Source organism: Branchiostoma floridae, chromosome 3 (genome assembly GCF_000003815.2).
Source record: "Branchiostoma floridae strain S238N-H82 chromosome 3, Bfl_VNyyK, whole genome shotgun sequence".
In the NCBI taxonomy this organism is placed as follows: Eukaryota; Metazoa; Chordata; class Leptocardii; order Amphioxiformes; family Branchiostomatidae; genus Branchiostoma; species Branchiostoma floridae.
Window position 1 is genome coordinate 32,179,074 of NC_049981.1, and position 16,580 is coordinate 32,195,653.

General features: G+C 43.1%; 1 protein-coding gene across 1 annotated transcript in view; it reads left to right on the forward strand.

Annotated features, from left to right (window-relative positions):
- Positions 1–5,918, forward strand: part of LOC118411842 — a 10,231-nt gene extending 4,313 nt beyond the window's left edge. The window contains exons 3-10 of the mRNA XM_035814331.1: positions 149–417; positions 818–879; positions 1,285–1,514; positions 3,571–3,824; positions 3,975–4,112; positions 4,813–4,978; positions 5,265–5,372; positions 5,602–5,918. Of these exons, the coding sequence (XP_035670224.1) occupies positions 149–417; positions 818–879; positions 1,285–1,514; positions 3,571–3,824; positions 3,975–4,112; positions 4,813–4,978; positions 5,265–5,372; positions 5,602–5,918 (1,544 nt within the window). The remainder of the gene's footprint in view (positions 1–148; positions 418–817; positions 880–1,284; positions 1,515–3,570; positions 3,825–3,974; positions 4,113–4,812; positions 4,979–5,264; positions 5,373–5,601) is intronic.
- Positions 5,919–16,580: the final 10,662 nt, after the last annotated feature.

A 16,580-nucleotide genomic window follows, 5' to 3' on the forward strand; every position in this document is an offset into this window, starting at 1 on the left:
AGAGACTGCCAAAGTGCAGTTTTGCTTCGGCTTGAGCAACAATTGTACCAGATACATGTTTTTCGATTCCCATATATTACTGCAAAATTGACCTTCACGTGACGCCGGCAGCGTATATTCCTACGATATTGATATCATTTCTGTCCAGACAACCGGCTGTACCAGGTCAGCAGGACTGTTGGTGAGGAGGAGCAGCTGTGGACCCGGATGGGACAGGAGCTGGGGCTGAACAGGGCCGTGCTGGACAACATAAAGGGGGAGTACGTATTAAGTGACACCCAGCAGACGTTCCAGATGCTGAAGGCGTGGCGCACCAAGACCCCCCACGGATCGCTCCACTACCTGCCGCAGCTGGAGGAAACACTGCAGAGCATGGGCAAACCGGACCTGGCTGCAGCTGTACAGGGGGTGTATAAGGTGCGTTGATGAACGTCATGAACGTTGATGGGGGTGTATGAGGTGACTTACCTTATACATGATGCATTAAGTATAACAGGGGAGAAGGATTTTTGAAAAAGGAATTTTGGATTTGGTGTCAATGACCATGTCCATAACCGACTGGTTGATGGCGATTTATCTTAATGACATTTTTTGGAATCATAAAACCAATGAAAACGTTCCGAAGCAAACGTCACAAGTAGGAGAGACGCCATTGGTGGAGCTCGATCGTTGTTGTTTGTTCGTGAAATGTCTTAAGTTTGTCTAACGTATGTTCAATATTGTACATAAATATTTACACATACTACTAGGCATTTATTATCCTCTTGGTCTTGATATTGAACTCTCCACATGCTTCACCGATATCCCATATATACAGGAGTACCGTGATACCTTGCCGTCACAAGAGCTCAATCCGCAGATGACCGGAGACACCGAATGGTGAGTAGCCATTTTAACATGTCAAACCGACTGTGCAAGTACCAACAGCAATGAAGTTAGTGATGATGCATTATCACTTTAGTCTATTCCTGGAAGAACGATATTTTTAGAGAACCCATTGATGGTCATTCAAGCAGACGTATAGTCATATGCGTCTTCAGGCTTGGCACTCAATGCAATAGAGAAAAACCTCGACTGTTAGCGTAACATCTGTATGAGTGAACAAGCATGTCTGCCACACACTACTGCAGAGAATGTACAGATCTGGGTTTACCTCCTCCGGCCCCTCACCACTTCAGATAAAGGGAAGTACCTATGCAGACGGACCGACCTGGGCGTGGTGACGCCCTACCCACCGTGTCACACCTGAACACCTGGCTACAATACCTGTGTTTATCTCCTCAGGTCCCTCCGCCTGCCAGGTGAAGGGAAGTACCTGTGCAGACGGACCGACCTGGGCGTGGTGACGCCCTACCCGCTGCACGTGACCTACAGGAGTGCGAACTGGTCCGACAACTGGCAGCAGGTGGGGGAATGGATGCCGGTGGGTCCGCTCTTCTCCATCCAGTGTGAGGACGTGGAGGGGCCGGTGGACATCCTACTGCCGCACGTGCTGTGTCTGGCTGATGCAACAGGTAAAAATTCAATTTATCAATTTGTGTTTCTTTTAAAAGACGTCGCTTTGCTCAAAATCGCCATCACCATTGCTAATATTTATACGGGCGGCTGCTTCCCGGGAATTTGGAAGCGCTCAAATGTAATTCCCGTCCATAAAAATGGTGACAAACAGACAAAGACAAATTATAGGCCTATATCTCTGCTGTGTTGTATATCAAAAGTCTTTGAGAGAATTGTATATATCCCCTTGTCATCCTACTTGCACGAAAACAAACTGCTCACCGATCTAACACATAATATGCACCAAGCACTTGATCAAGGACTTGATGTACGTACTGTTATTTTAGACATATCTAAAGCATTTGATAAAGTCTGGCACTTGGGGCTAATTTTTAAGTTAAAACAATTAGGAATAACTGGTCCCCTCCTTGCTTGGATTGAGTCATATTTAAATGATCGTGAGCAGCGTGTTGTACTCAACGGAGCCTGTTCCGAATGGTTACCCATTGGTGCTGGTGTCCCACAGGGCTCCATTTCGGGCCCACTTCTTTTCCTTGTTTTCATCAATGATTTGGTGGACAACTTAGAAACGGATGGCCGCTTATTTGCAGATGATACCTCACTAACTGAGATTGTTAGAGACCCTGTTACCTCAGCTGATAGGCTAAATCACGATCTTAGACTAGTTCATAACTGGTCACGTCAGTGGCTCGTTACATTCAACCCTCTTAAAACTCAACTGATAACTTTTACAACCAAGCGAACTAAAGTTGTACATCTACCACTGTATTTTATGGGTATTCGGTTGACTGAGGTATCCTCTCATAAACACCTCGGCCTACATCTTACGCCAAAATTATCATGGTCATTACATGTTTCAATTATTACAACTAATGCAATGAAACGAACAAATTTACTAAAGAGAATTTCAATATTTGCTCCAAGGCAAACACTCGAAATTCTTTACAAAACTATGATACGACCACTATTGTGTACGCCGATGTTGTATGGGATGAATTGTCGGTTAAAGATTGCAACCTAATTGAATCTGTCCAGCTCACTGCAGCTCGAATTTGCACAGGTGCAATGAGAGGAACAAGTAGCGACAGTATCTTGTCAGAAGTTGGGTAGGAAACTACTGCCAGCAGACGCCAAAAGCACAAACTTATTCATTTTTACAAAATGGTTAACGGTTTAACACCTGAATATCTTTGTGAAATTATTCCACCCCAGATCTGTGACCGCACTACATACAGCCTTCGTGCTAATCAAAATTATATCCAAATTCCTTCTAGAACTGAGAAGTACAGGAGATCATTCTTACCTTCCTCTGTTCTTTCATGGAATCAACTACCGCTCACTACCAGAGTATCTCCCTCTGTTGCTAGCTTCAAAAATGAGTTGGAGTCTTTTCTCTATAAACCTCCTACCCACCTTCACTTCTCGCATGGTCCCAGATACCCAGCAATCCATCTCACTAGACTTAGACTTAACGTCGGTCAGTTGAATTTCCACCTGTTCCAACATAAATGTGTAAATAGTCCTATGTGTAAATGTGGCCACCCTAACGAATCAACTATACATTATTTTCTACACTGTCCTGTATACAATGATGCAAGACTTGATATGTTGTCATCTTTAACCACTATGTTCATGCAGGGTATCTTACCATTTGACCCAAGACACACCACTGAAAATATTGTATGTTCAATTCTACTTAGGGGAAATGCACTCTTATCTCCCATTCAAAATTGTCTTTTATTTGATGTTGTATTCAAGTTCATCCAACAGACAGGTCGTTTTTAGTTTTAGTTGATTATATAGCCTTATTTGATTATTCCTAAGTTTGTGAACCAGCTGCACGTTCATTCTGTTACTTGATTTGTTGTTTATTTTGACTTCGTTATCATTATCTTTTGACTATGTTATTTAGTGTTCGTTATTTTGTATGTGTGTCCTTATTTTTGTCATGTGTAAGAGGACAAGACCCAGATAAGAAACTTTACTTTTTGTCAAATCCTCGTTAAATAAATGTGAATAAAAAATAAAAATAGACATAATATTTGTCTCTAGAACTCACCACAGAAGACCTCCAAGTCGTGCACGTGGTGGGAGATTCTCCCGAGCTGCTGCCGGTTACAGAACTCACCCCCTCCCACGCGGTGACCAGGTTCAAGAAAGGCAGCCTGTTTGGGGTGGTGGGGAGGACAGAAAAAGTCCTGGGCATCTCCAGGAACGGGCTGCTGACGGCTTTTGCTTGCGAGGACGACTCCGACATTTCTATGTTGAAAGTTTACATCGTCTCAAATACAAGGATCATGAAAGAGGTAGGGGATAACATAGATGATACACTTGTATGTATCACTTAGCCTTGATATTTGCCATTAAGTCAATAATTTCGAAGCAACTGTACATTTTTTCCTCACTTCATAACAGTTCCTTACTTTATATAAACAACAACTGTGCCACTTATATAGACCATTGCGGAGGACGAAGAGAAGCTGCATTTCTCACTGCGCGACTACAAGACCTGCCGACTATGCCCTGGTGATACCTACTACCTTGAAGGGAGCGTTACGAACGGCAGAGACACGTTTGTATCCTCATCGCCGGAGGTTTGTTTTCTATTTTTGCGACCTAACACTTGTTGTCTTAATTGCTGTATCCATAACAACGCCCCTTGACCATATATCTGCTACACAGCGTGAATACATTGAAGGTAATAACTCAATGGTAACATACAGAACATACTGTAAATGCATCTAAGTTAGCGGGGATTTGATTTGCGTTAGTGTTCGCAGCGGTTTTGAGTTTGCAGTAGCGCCATCCCGCTAACTTAAATGCATTTACAGCACTGTACTATACTGTCGTCACATACTGGAAAACCCCACGCCTCTACGAACCGCCAGTCTGAAACCACTCACTGGCTACTCGGCAAGTCTATTCTTACTTTGACAGTGTTGGCGTAATCAACAGTTTCTGATTAAACCATGTCTACCATCTGAATACTACGTAATACAGCTCTACTTTTCTGCCATTGTGTTGTATATTAGCTCGTATGGATAAATGAATGAATTTAAAAGAAAGTGTTGTAATATTGTCTCCTCGTCGTTACGAGCACCTAAATTTCATTCTTATGGACTGTGACAACGTCCAAGGGGTGCCGTAGGCGGCGTGAGCAGAAGACAGAAGGAAAATGTTCGCCGTGTTTTCACGTTTGTGAAGCGAACACGTCGGAAACCGCGAACATAAAACCACCGTGAAAGTTTATGTATTATTCATTTTGAAAAGGCGTCGTCTTAATCTTTATTTCAGTGTCTCATGTTCGAAGACACTTTCGACACTAACAAGTTCTACGAGCCGTTCCGGGTGGAAGTTAGTGCCGACATTTGGAACTGCAGCACCACCTCGCGGTTACACTTGGAACTGTTGGAGAAGAGCAAGGATGGCTCCAAGGAATTCATATCAGGACTGACCCTGGGTAAGTTCATATTACAACATAATGAGATACCACTGCCTTCTCTGAAGAGTTGCCAACCAAATATTTTCGTACAGCCAAGTACCTAAAGGTACAGCGAGAAGTGTCCCAGCTTTACGTTTGTTGCGTATGGCATCGTCTTCAGCGCTAGATATTTTTAAACAATTGATGGTGAAAGTAGAGAAAATATAGCTTTGGCAATGCGTTCAATACCAGCTATATAACAAAACACTTAGCAGTCATCAGATCCCTAGGAATCGTTGCACAACACGCCCTTCTTTTAACACAGGTCGCTACAAGCAAATCTTCACGGCTGAAGGATCCGACAGCGGTCATTCCACACCCACTCAGCAGGCAGAGTCTGTGAGGAGACAGCCGGATTCAACAAGGATTTCAGGTAAGCTTTAAGACGAGTCAATCGACTTTTTCTGCAATTTGCTTTACTCTCCGAGTACAGGCCTCTTTTTTATTGAGTAAGAAACTTAACAAAGCATATGATAACCCCCCTCCCCCCACCTCTACTTGGTGAATGTTCGTTTGGTAATCTTTACCTGCCCACATGTAGCCCTAATAACTAACAGACCTCCTGACATTTGATACAAGAATTTGCCTAATCTTTGTCATAGGCATTCGGCCCTACTTCTACTTCATCAAGGAAGCCGTGGCCACTGACTGGAGAGACTTGGCCTTCCACTTGGAGATTGATCCTTCAACCATCGCCAACATTGCCGGGAGAAACCCTGACGACAAGGCCTGTTGTATGGACATGCTGACGGAGTGGGAGAAGCGCCGCGGAGACGCAGCCACCATAGAGGTCCTGATGACTGCTCTGTCCGAGGCGGGGCTACAGAAGCCTTTAGATGAACTCAAGAACAAATTCCCAGGTAGTCTTATATCTGTGACATCTCTAAGCTATTCAGTTATTTTCAAAGAACATTTTTAAAAAACTTATACCTCTTCAATTGTTTAAAAATAAAAAGCACAAATGAGCAACATACATGCAGTTCCAGTATTACATATTCTTGTTGATTCTAATTTTTATGATTTTGACCCTGAAATAATAAAAGGTCTTATTTACCCCTTGGATTTGTTCTAGGTTTGGCAGAAAGCTCAGATGTACAGGGAGAAGCAGGACCGTATACTTCTGCGGCAGGTGCGCTTGGTGCATTTTGCTTGACAATGTGTAAACAGAGCTTTCTATCATACCAAAGCCAGAATACCAGAAAAATGGCAAAAACATCGTTCAAACAGACATATTCCTCTAAAGCTCTTGATATCGCAATGTTGTAAAAACTAGCCAGCTGCACCTAAGGAGCTCGCCTCCAGGGTCTGTTTCCTTTGATTCAGAAATAACTTAGAAACTGTAAAATGTGCAGTAAAGATGTCAACGGGAAGTGATAAGTTTTCATACAGATTACGTCACAGCACGCCAAATAGCAATATTTAAGCAACTGGATACCGCCTATTTGTCACTTTTCTGTCAATCGTAATTGTCAAACCTCATACATCTATGGCACCATCTGTATATTCAAACATATATTATATACTCAAATTTTGTCTCATGTTGTCCTCTAGGAAATTCTGGAGCAGCAGCTGCTGGCAGTAAGCGAGCAGGCAGCTCTAGTCCGAAACATACACGCAGTTCCTGTATTACATATTCTTGTTGATTCTAATTTTTCTGATTTTGACCCTGACATAATAAAAGGTCTTATTTACCCCCATGGACTTGTTCTAGGTTTGGCAGAACGCTTAGATGTGCAGGGAGAAGCAGGACCATCCGCTTCTGCGGCAGGTACGCTTGGTGCATTTTGCTTGACAATGTGTAAATATGTCTTTCTATCATACCAAAGCCAAAATACTAGAAAAATGGCAAAAACATCGTTCAACCAGATATATTACTCTATAGCGTTATAAAAACTAGTCAGCTGCACCACCAGAGTCTGTTTCCTTTGTTTCAGAAATAACTTAGAAAATGTAAAATATGCAGTAGAGATGTCAACAGGAAGTGATAAGTCTTCATACAGATTATGTCACAGCACACCAAATAGCAATTGTTCAAGCAACTGGATATGATTTTGGATACAGACCTGTATAGTACCGCTTATTTGTCACTTTTCTGTCAATCGTGGTTTTCAAACCTCATACAGCTGTGACACCATCTGTATATTCAAACGTTTATTATATATTCAAATGTTGTCACACGTTGTCCTCCAGGAAATTCTGGAGCAGCAGCTGCTGGCAGTAAGCGACCAGGCAGCTCTACTCCAGGAGGGAAGAAGAGGAGGAAGTGACATCATTACATGCCTCTGTACGTATACTGCACCTGTACTGCACCTGTACTGTACCTGTATCGTTACTATACATGTACTGCATCTGTACTGTATCTGTACTGCACCTGCACTGTACCTGTACAGTACCTGTGCTGTAAGACAGTGAAACCACCCTTCGCTTTTGAAAGTAATCTACTTGTGCTGTATCATCAATGATAAAGATATGAGACAATGATTCTTGCTGAATAGTGCTGATAGTGTACTGTTTATTTGCACAAGCAATTTTGTTGCGAATGGTACAGAGAATGTGCAGGGGAAATCAGAACATGCACGGTTTTTCGAGGGGTTCCCTTTATTAACTGTCAATGATTACTTGTCAGGACAACATTGTAATTAATTAGTCTACTTCTATTGAGTTCTCTTACTAATACTTTATCATAACTTATAATGAATTAGAAGATACCTAGCCTTGAAGATGAATTAGAATGTTATAATGTAGGTTTAAGGTTAGTTTTCTAGACGTCTGTTGACTTGCGTATGTAATTAGCTAATCTAGCCTTGCTAGGATTTACATGATTGCCTGGAATATATAATAGACACTGCTGTTATCTGTATTGCACTTTGAACGCTACTGTTGACAATTTCATCACAAGGGAATACTAAATTGACGTTTAATCTTTGTGTAAAGTTTGTCAAAAGATTACCTTCAAAATTTGAATAATAAGCAATAAAGGGAATACGTAATTAACGATTGGTAAACTTGTAAACATTTGTGTCAAAACAAAAACTGAGGAATGTTGAAAGCTATTGGGGTTGACTAATAGAAGCTTAACATCTGAACATTATCAGCAGATCACGTCACTTTATACCCTAATTGTGAAAAAAGGCCATAACATGCGTCACGTAATATCTTACAAAGATTGCAGAGATTTTATTTGTTTGCCTAAGGATGGAGGACCCATATGCACGCAAAACAAACACAGATACCGAAAGAACGAAAATATCTACAGCTATAATAAATTACAAAATAACAACACAACGCAAACCGCAGTAGCCGCATCGGTCAGACATGCTGCACAGCCTGTTGTTGAAAACCTGAATTTCTACATTTCTCTCACCAGTCGGCAACAGTTACATCCGTTATTATGAAACAGTTGGAGGTTATGTCAGCTGGATCACAATATTGTTTAGGAAGGCTAACAAAACGGCATTTTATCATCACTATGGTGTTCTGTGGGAATCGTGAAAAACATGACAGAGAAAGGCGATGGCATCACACACTTGTAATGAGTAAGGCCTAGTATTTAGGCATGGAAACTAGATTTTGTGCTTCTATGAGTTTTTGTTTTTAAATCTGAAAGAAATCTCTGACCCAATCCGACACTCTGACCGGACTATTCGTTCGTGAAGACTCCGATAGATGCACATTCTGTCATGTTAAGTCGTCATGATTTTTGATTAATAACCAACATGCGTTAAGCGAAGGGATATGACTTTACTCACCTTGCCTGAACTCCACGATACCTCTTCTACCCACTTTTCTTGACTAGCATGCTCTTAAAAGACAAACCTGTATATGAAGAAGTTTACAGCAACCATTAGGGAACATAACACGGTCTAACAGCTACATCCGGGATCTTCAAACCCTGGCTGACGATCTCAGACCGAAGTTTCTGGTGGGCGTTCTACAGCCTGTTGCTGCCACGTGACTTTGTACGTCTTCCGCACCCAGTCGGCAATAATTATGGCCTTTCCGGGATATAAGATGGAAGTTATGTCAGCATAATCTCAGAAACGGGCATAGAGGAATGGGAACTAGAACTTACGTCATGTCTATGAATGAGGGAATATGAGATGGCCTTTCACGAGACGCCATGACACCAACCCTATTTTTTTCCGAACTGATACAGGAAACAGCATTTTTATCCTAGGTCTGATTAAGTGAAGAGTGAGTCTAAAGCGGCAAATTATTCCCCTACATGGAAATTTACATGGCTACATCTACATGACTACATTTTATCATTTTTAAGCTAGCACATGTCTGATGGAGTCTGGCTTATTGATCTTAAGATTCTGTAAAAGTTACGACTGTCTGCTAATGTATGACTGGCTATACAGGTAGCAATCCCAGTTTCAGAGCGACCGGACTCAGTGACCACTCGTTTATCTACGTCATAAGGAAGGTCAGACAACCAAGAGGTACTCCCAGAACAGCCACAGTCCGTTCGTACAGAAACTTCGATGAATCGTCTTTCCAAGAGGAACTGTTTAATGCGCCCTGGAGCAAGGTGGAGGAACACGCTGATATTAACGGCGCACTGGACTGTTTTCATTCTATACTGCACAACATTTGTGATAAACATGCTCCGTGGGTGACCGTACGTATTCGAGGACACGAGCCACCCTGGATGACGCAGGAATATCTGTCGTTGGCCCGTGACCGAGATTACTACTTTCACCGAGCTAAAAAGACAAAACAACCAGGGACTTGGGAGACAGCAAAACGATTGCGCAACAAATGTAACAATATGGCACAATGCCTGAAGAAAACGTACTACCGAAGTGAAATTGAGTCTAAGCAAAATGATAGTAAAGGCCTTTGGTCAACCTTAAAAACACTCTTGCCAGGTCAAACTAAACACGCTGATAAAGTTCCTAAACAAAGTGAAAACAACATTGTGAATGAATTCAATTCATATTTCACTTCCATTGGAGCCAAACTAGCCGCAGCCTTCTCTAGTGTTTATATGGCAACTATAGGGCCTCCTAAGTCTATGTTTAGTTTTGCCGACATACCAACAGAGTTCACACACCAACAATTGCTGAACATCCCTCTTGGCAAGAGCACAGGGGTGGATGGAGTAAGTAGCAGGCTGATCCGCCATGCTGCTCCAGCAATTGCAGCACCACTGACGTACATATATAACCTATCACTCTCCACAGGAACAGTACCCACTGGCTGGAAAAAAGCCAAGGTCACACCGCTATACAAAGATGGGGACAAAACTGACTGCAGTAACTACAGACCTATATCAGTAATTCCATCTTTTATGAAAATATTGGAGAAAGCAATACATACACAAGTCTACAACTTCCTTACCGAGCATAAGATTCTGAATCCTTCACAGTCAGGTTTCAGACCAAAACACTCAACAACAACAACATTAATCAATGTGACAGACACGATCCTAGATAACATGGACAAGGGGCTTTTGACAGGTGCTGTCTTTTTGGACCTGAAAAAGGACTTTGACACGGTGTCTCATGAAATTCTTCTTGACAAACTACGGATAAATGGCATACAAGACAACGCATTGCTGTGGTTTGAGTCATACCTGTCAAATAGGTGTCAGGTAACAGTTGTAGACGGCACCATAAGTGATTGTCTTGGTATAGCTGAAGGCGTACCACAAGGGTCTATTCTCGGACCGCTATTGTTTATATTGTACATAAATGATATGCCAAACTACATAAGCCATGGTCAAATAGTACTCTATGCTGATGACACAGCACTGTTTTACGCATCAAAGTCTGTCGCTGATATAAACAGAGCGTTGAATGCTGATCTCTGCAATATTGAGAAGTGGTTGGATGCAAACAGGCTAACTCTCAATGTCCGCAAATGTGAGAAAAATTTCATTTTGTAATTTTTTTTAATTGATCGCAAACTGTATCTGTCTTTGTTCGGCCCGTTTGCCCTTTGACCCGGAACACGTGAGAGTGACGTCACTCGAAGTTTGCTGGGCAGGCGGGTCGCACGGATCTTCTCTGTTCTCCCTTTTCAAGATTGTTTCTTCTCGGATTTGCTGATATGGAGTCTGATTTTGTGCAAGAGAAGACGGGACATCGATGTAAAGTGTGTCGACTGTCGGTGAGAGGCCATCCGGGTCCATATGGCCGCGGGAAGTGCAAGTTTGAGCGACGAGAAGGTTCATCGGATGAAGAATACTTCAAGCAGCAGCGGGGCAGCGCTCACGTGGAGGAGAAGTTGCGGAGTCTCCGGCGCGACAGCAAAGTTTCCGACCTGGTGCGGGCGGTCTGGTCAGACAGCATCTCTATGGACACGGACGAGACGCAGGTGAGACAGTCGAGCTCACACAACTTGAAGAAATCGTCGGGTTACAGCAGGGAGAACGCCAGCACTCGGGCTAGAAGCGAATCCCCTGCAGTCCAGTTTTCCCGCCATCGCGCACGTAACGTTAGTACCAGCAGAGAGGCTGGGCCGGCGAGACCAGAAAAGCCTGACATTCGCGATCTCAGAAAGTCTAGGGCCTTAGTCAGGAAAGTCGACAAAGCGCTGGACGAGTTGTTGGATTCAGATACCAGCCGTGGGAAACAACCCAGGAGCAAGCGTTACGAGGATCGCGGCTCCGTTTCAAGTTTGTCGCAGTCAGACAGCACGGAGTCAGATTTCATGAGAAAACTCAGGAGGCGCCAGCGACGCAGGGGGTCGCGCGGGAAGAGTTGCAAGATGAAAGGGGAACGTGTCTCTTCGAAACTTTTCATATCACGCCGGCGCTGGGATAGCTATGATTCGGACACTTCTGGTATGTCTGATGATTCCCGCTCACGTTCTAACAAGCGCCGCCGACGCCGGGCAGGTAAGAGCGGACGAATTCGTACTATTGATGATTCGGGCACCCGTCATGTCAAACTTGATTGGCCACAACATAAGCTGCACTTCCCAGGATATGGAAATAAAGGGGGCGTGGCTAGCGATCAGTTATCCTTGCTAATGTTAGTACACGGCTTTCTGAAGAATGTTCTTTATTCGGACCGGGTTTCGGTTGACGCAGAGCATCAGTTAGTTCATCTGGCAGACCTTACGTTCGATGTTGTGAACTATGACTGGAAGTTAGTTCGGGAAGTCCACGCATCTTTACTATACGGTGTAGGGTTTGGATCGCTCACGTGGGGTAGCCGCGGTACCTTTGATGCTATCAGAGAGAGCCACTACCGGACACAAGCTGGTGCCGCTCGTGGCAACGTGTCGTCATCGAGGGCGGAGCCTGTCAGTGTAGCTTGTGTGGCGGGAAACAGGCCGCGGTATTGTGGCGAGTTTCACTCCGGTACCTGTTCCTGCAATCCGGCCATTGGAGTACACGATGGAATGCCCCAAGACTACACCACGTCTGTAGTGCGTGCTTGATAGTGCGGGACATCCGAGCACCACATCCGACTCAGGATTGCCAGTACAAACCCCGGCCATTTGGCGGCTCCACAGACAGAACAAACCACAACTCCGGAGACCCCGCCCACCTCTCCCAGGGACTCGGTCCTTCACGCGAACTTTCACAAGATGATCAAGTTACATGAAGAGTTCGCGACACACGGTAATCTTCACAATTTTATCGGCGCACTTAGGCCAGTACTAGTGAAATCAAAGCTGAAAATATATACTTGGAGAACGTTACTCGAGAATTATGAACACAGACATACGGATAGTTGGTATTTGGAATTCGTATTTTATAATATATCAATATTCCGTCAGAGCTATTTAATCCAACGTCAGTTTTGCATCATAGGAATCACTACGTGACATTCAGTCTCTCATTGGTAAGCTCGACATTCTCCACCTGGGCGGTTGTTTATATCTCGAATGTTGAAGCTATTGCGTTCATTACTGCGGAATCACCACAGTCTGCGGTCGTCACGGGACTTCCGATCGGGCTTTCTGTGGTGGCAAAGAGTCATGGACACATACAACGGTGTATCTATGATGGTTCCCGACATTTCTGTCTATCCGGACGAGTTGGTTATGACTGACGCTGGTGCCATGGGGTGCGGCAGATTTCGCGACTCGGGACAGTTCTTCACAGTGTGTTCTCAGACCACGTGTTGGGGAAGTTCGGATCAAAGATACGCTCGCTTGAGATGTTGATAATCGTCCTCGCAGCCAGGAAATGGGAGCCCGTTGTTTCGGACAGCGTATTTCTTTATACTGTGATAACATGGCCTGAAGGCGTGTTTACGTGTTGAAGTCGGACGTGATCGGTATCTGCAGCTTGTGCTAATTGTACCGTGATAACATGGCCTGACCTGTGTTTACGTGTTGAACTCGGAAGTGATCGGTATCTGCAACACGGTGCTAATTATATTGTGATAACATGGCCTGATGGGTGTTTACTTGTTGAATTCGGACGTAATCGGGATCTACAACACTGTGCTAATTATATTGTGATAACATGGCCTGATGGGTGTTTACTTGTTGAACTCGGACGTGATCGGGATCTACAAGACTGCGCTAATTATATTTTGATAACATGGCCTGATGTGTGTTTTACGTGTTGAACTCGGACGTGATCGGGATCTACAAGACTGTGCTAATTATATTTTGATAACATGGCCTGATGTGTGTTTACGTGTTTAACTCGGAAGTGATCGGGATCTACAAGACTGCGCTAATTATATTGTGATAACATGGCCTGATGTGTGTTTACGTGTGGAACTCGGACGTGATCGGGATCTACAAGTCTGTGCTAATTATATTTTGATAACATGGCCTGATGTGTGTTTACGTGTTTAACTCGGACGTGATCGTGATCTACAGCACTGTGCTAGTTATACCGTGATAACATGGCCTGATGTGTGTTTACGTGTGGAACTCGGACGTGACCGGGATCTACAAGTCTGTGCTAATTATATTTTGCTAACATGGCCTGATGTGTGTTTACGTGTTGAACTCGGACGTGATCGTAATCTGCAGCCTGTGCTAGTTATACCGTGATAACATGGCCTCACGTTTGTTTATGTGTTGACCTCGGGCGTGAACGGGATCTTCAACACTGTGCTAGGGAGCTGTACCGTGATAACATGGCCTGTTCAGAGACTGTTCAGAGACTGTTCAGAGACTGTTCAGAGGCTGTTCAGAGACTGTTCAGAGACTGTTCAGAGACTGTTCAGAGATTGTTCAGAGACTGTTGAGGGGCCCAGATGTAACATACACATGTATATTTTAACGTGGCCTGACGTGTGTTTGTAAACTTGTGGAACTCGGAGGCGATTTGAATCTGCAACGCTGTGCTTATTGTACCGTGATAACATGGCCTGACGTGTGTTTATGTGTTGAACTCGGACGTGATCAAGATCTACAGCACTATATGCTAGTTATACCGTGATTACCTGGCCTGACTTGTGTTTGTAAACTTGTGGAACTCAGATTTGATTTGAATCTGCAACACTGTGCCAGTGATATTAAGTTTCCTTATGTTTCAGCGAAAATATTACTTTATGTCTAAATACGGTTCTGACCTTACTAAGCAGTTCACTTTACATGGTTTTGCAGTAAACAAGAAATTTGCTGATCAGAGCCAGGTGGTCTAAGACTTTACAATGTGCAGAGAGAGTGTTGTATGTTCCAGTGATGGAGATTAAGATTTCTCCCTTTTTGTCCTTTATTATTATGGTGTAACATGGCGAACGGCGTTCTGAGGATCACCTACTTAATTAACAAGTTCTATTGAGTACCACGTTAGGGTTTGCTCTAATTTAGAATGTTGACAGTTAAAGTATATTCATAAGTTGACGGCATTAGTCTGTATTTGCGAGTTCCCTGAGTTACTAGGTTACGTTTGTGTTATAGAATGGTAACGTATATCCAGAGGAAGAAGATGTCTCAGTAGCGTCGTTGATGGCATTGCAGCGTTTCTAGAGTAACCGTTTAGAGTATTAATCGTTTGGTAATATGTTTATAGGTAGTGGGGTGGTGGTGTTTTCTTCTTTATTCGTTTTTTAGTGTATCTATGATTTTATTTCTTTTCTTTTAGCGGTTTGGCCTTTTATTTTGGTGTTTTTCTCCGAAAAAGTTTTACTGGATTAAACTTTTTCCCTTTTTCTGCCAATCCGTGTCTTTGTTTGAGTTTGTCCGATAATTTGAGAAAAATTTCATTTTGTAATTTTTTTTAATTGATCGCAAACTGTATCTGTCTTTGTTCGGCCCGTTTGCCCTTTGACCCGGAACACGTGAGAGTGACGTCACTCGAAGTTTGCTGGGCAGGCGGGTCGCACGGATCTTCTCTGTTCTCCCTTTTCACCCTCCACCACCCCTTTCTCCGCCAAATGTTATCGAAGGTTAAGAATTTTATTATAGTTGTCGAAGTAGTGTTGTGTTTTTCTCCGAAAAAGTTTTACTGGATTAAACTTTTTCCTTTTTTCTGCCAAACCGTGTCTTTGTTTGAGTTTGTCCGATAATTCAAGTCTATGCTTTTTGGCACTATAAGAAGGCTGCGTCTAGAAACAGAAGAACTAAATCTTACCCTTTCTGGTACTTATTTGGAAGTTGTTGCATGTTTTAAATATCTAGGTGTTTGGTTTGATTCCTGTCTTACATGGAGTATACACATTAACAAACTATGCAGTACGGTGTCCTCTAGGTTGGGAGTGTTAAGACGTTTAGTACCCATTTTACCACCTAAGACACTTTCAATGTTGTTTAACTGTATGATTCTTCCTAAGATTGAGTATTGTGATATTGTATGGGGCAACTGCGGAAAATCTCTCTCTGACAATCTCCAGAAACTCCAAAACCGTGCAGCACGGCTTGTTCTCGGCCTGTCACATGTAGATAATGACCATCTGTCTGCATTAGGTTGGAATTCTTTGGCATCTCGTCGGAAAATGCACCTCCTGCAAACCGTCTTCAAGTCAATCCATCGGCAGTTACCAGTGAGAGTACTTACAAATATTTAACAGAACATCTCACACATACGCAACAAGGCTTAATTCTAACTTATCACTACAACTACCGAAAGTCAGACTTGAATCTGGCCGTAGGAAATTTGAGTACAGAGGTGCGTTTTCATGGAGTCGCCGCCCACGGTTAAAGTGGCCAGTTCTGCACTATCATTCAAGAAACTGCTAAGAAACGGTAATCACTGCTGACCCCTAACCTCCTGACCCGACGCGAATTTTGATCAATGAGTTACGATTTTGATTTATGTTCATTTATATATTGTTTCCTTGGTTTGTTTATCGTTTAGTTTATCTTATTTCTTTGTTATGCTATTGTGTGTATGTTGTTTGTACAGGGCACACCTGAAAAGCAGTACGCAAAGTACTGAGTGTGTCCACCCTGTATAAAGAAAACAGAAATAAAATAAAAAAAGAGACACAGACAACTGAAGACTGACCAACTGGTGTGTTCCCAACCTTGTTTCGTTACTGTGAAACTTGTTGTTGTTGTGAGTACAAGGACACCAATGGCAGACATAAACCCATACATCAACCAAAAAAGTGGAAATACAGTCTTTGTTAAATTTCATCAGCTGGTTCTGAATGTTGCAAAATGTATGTCATAGACGAGGTAGTTACGTTTTTGTAAGCACTCATGAAATTCT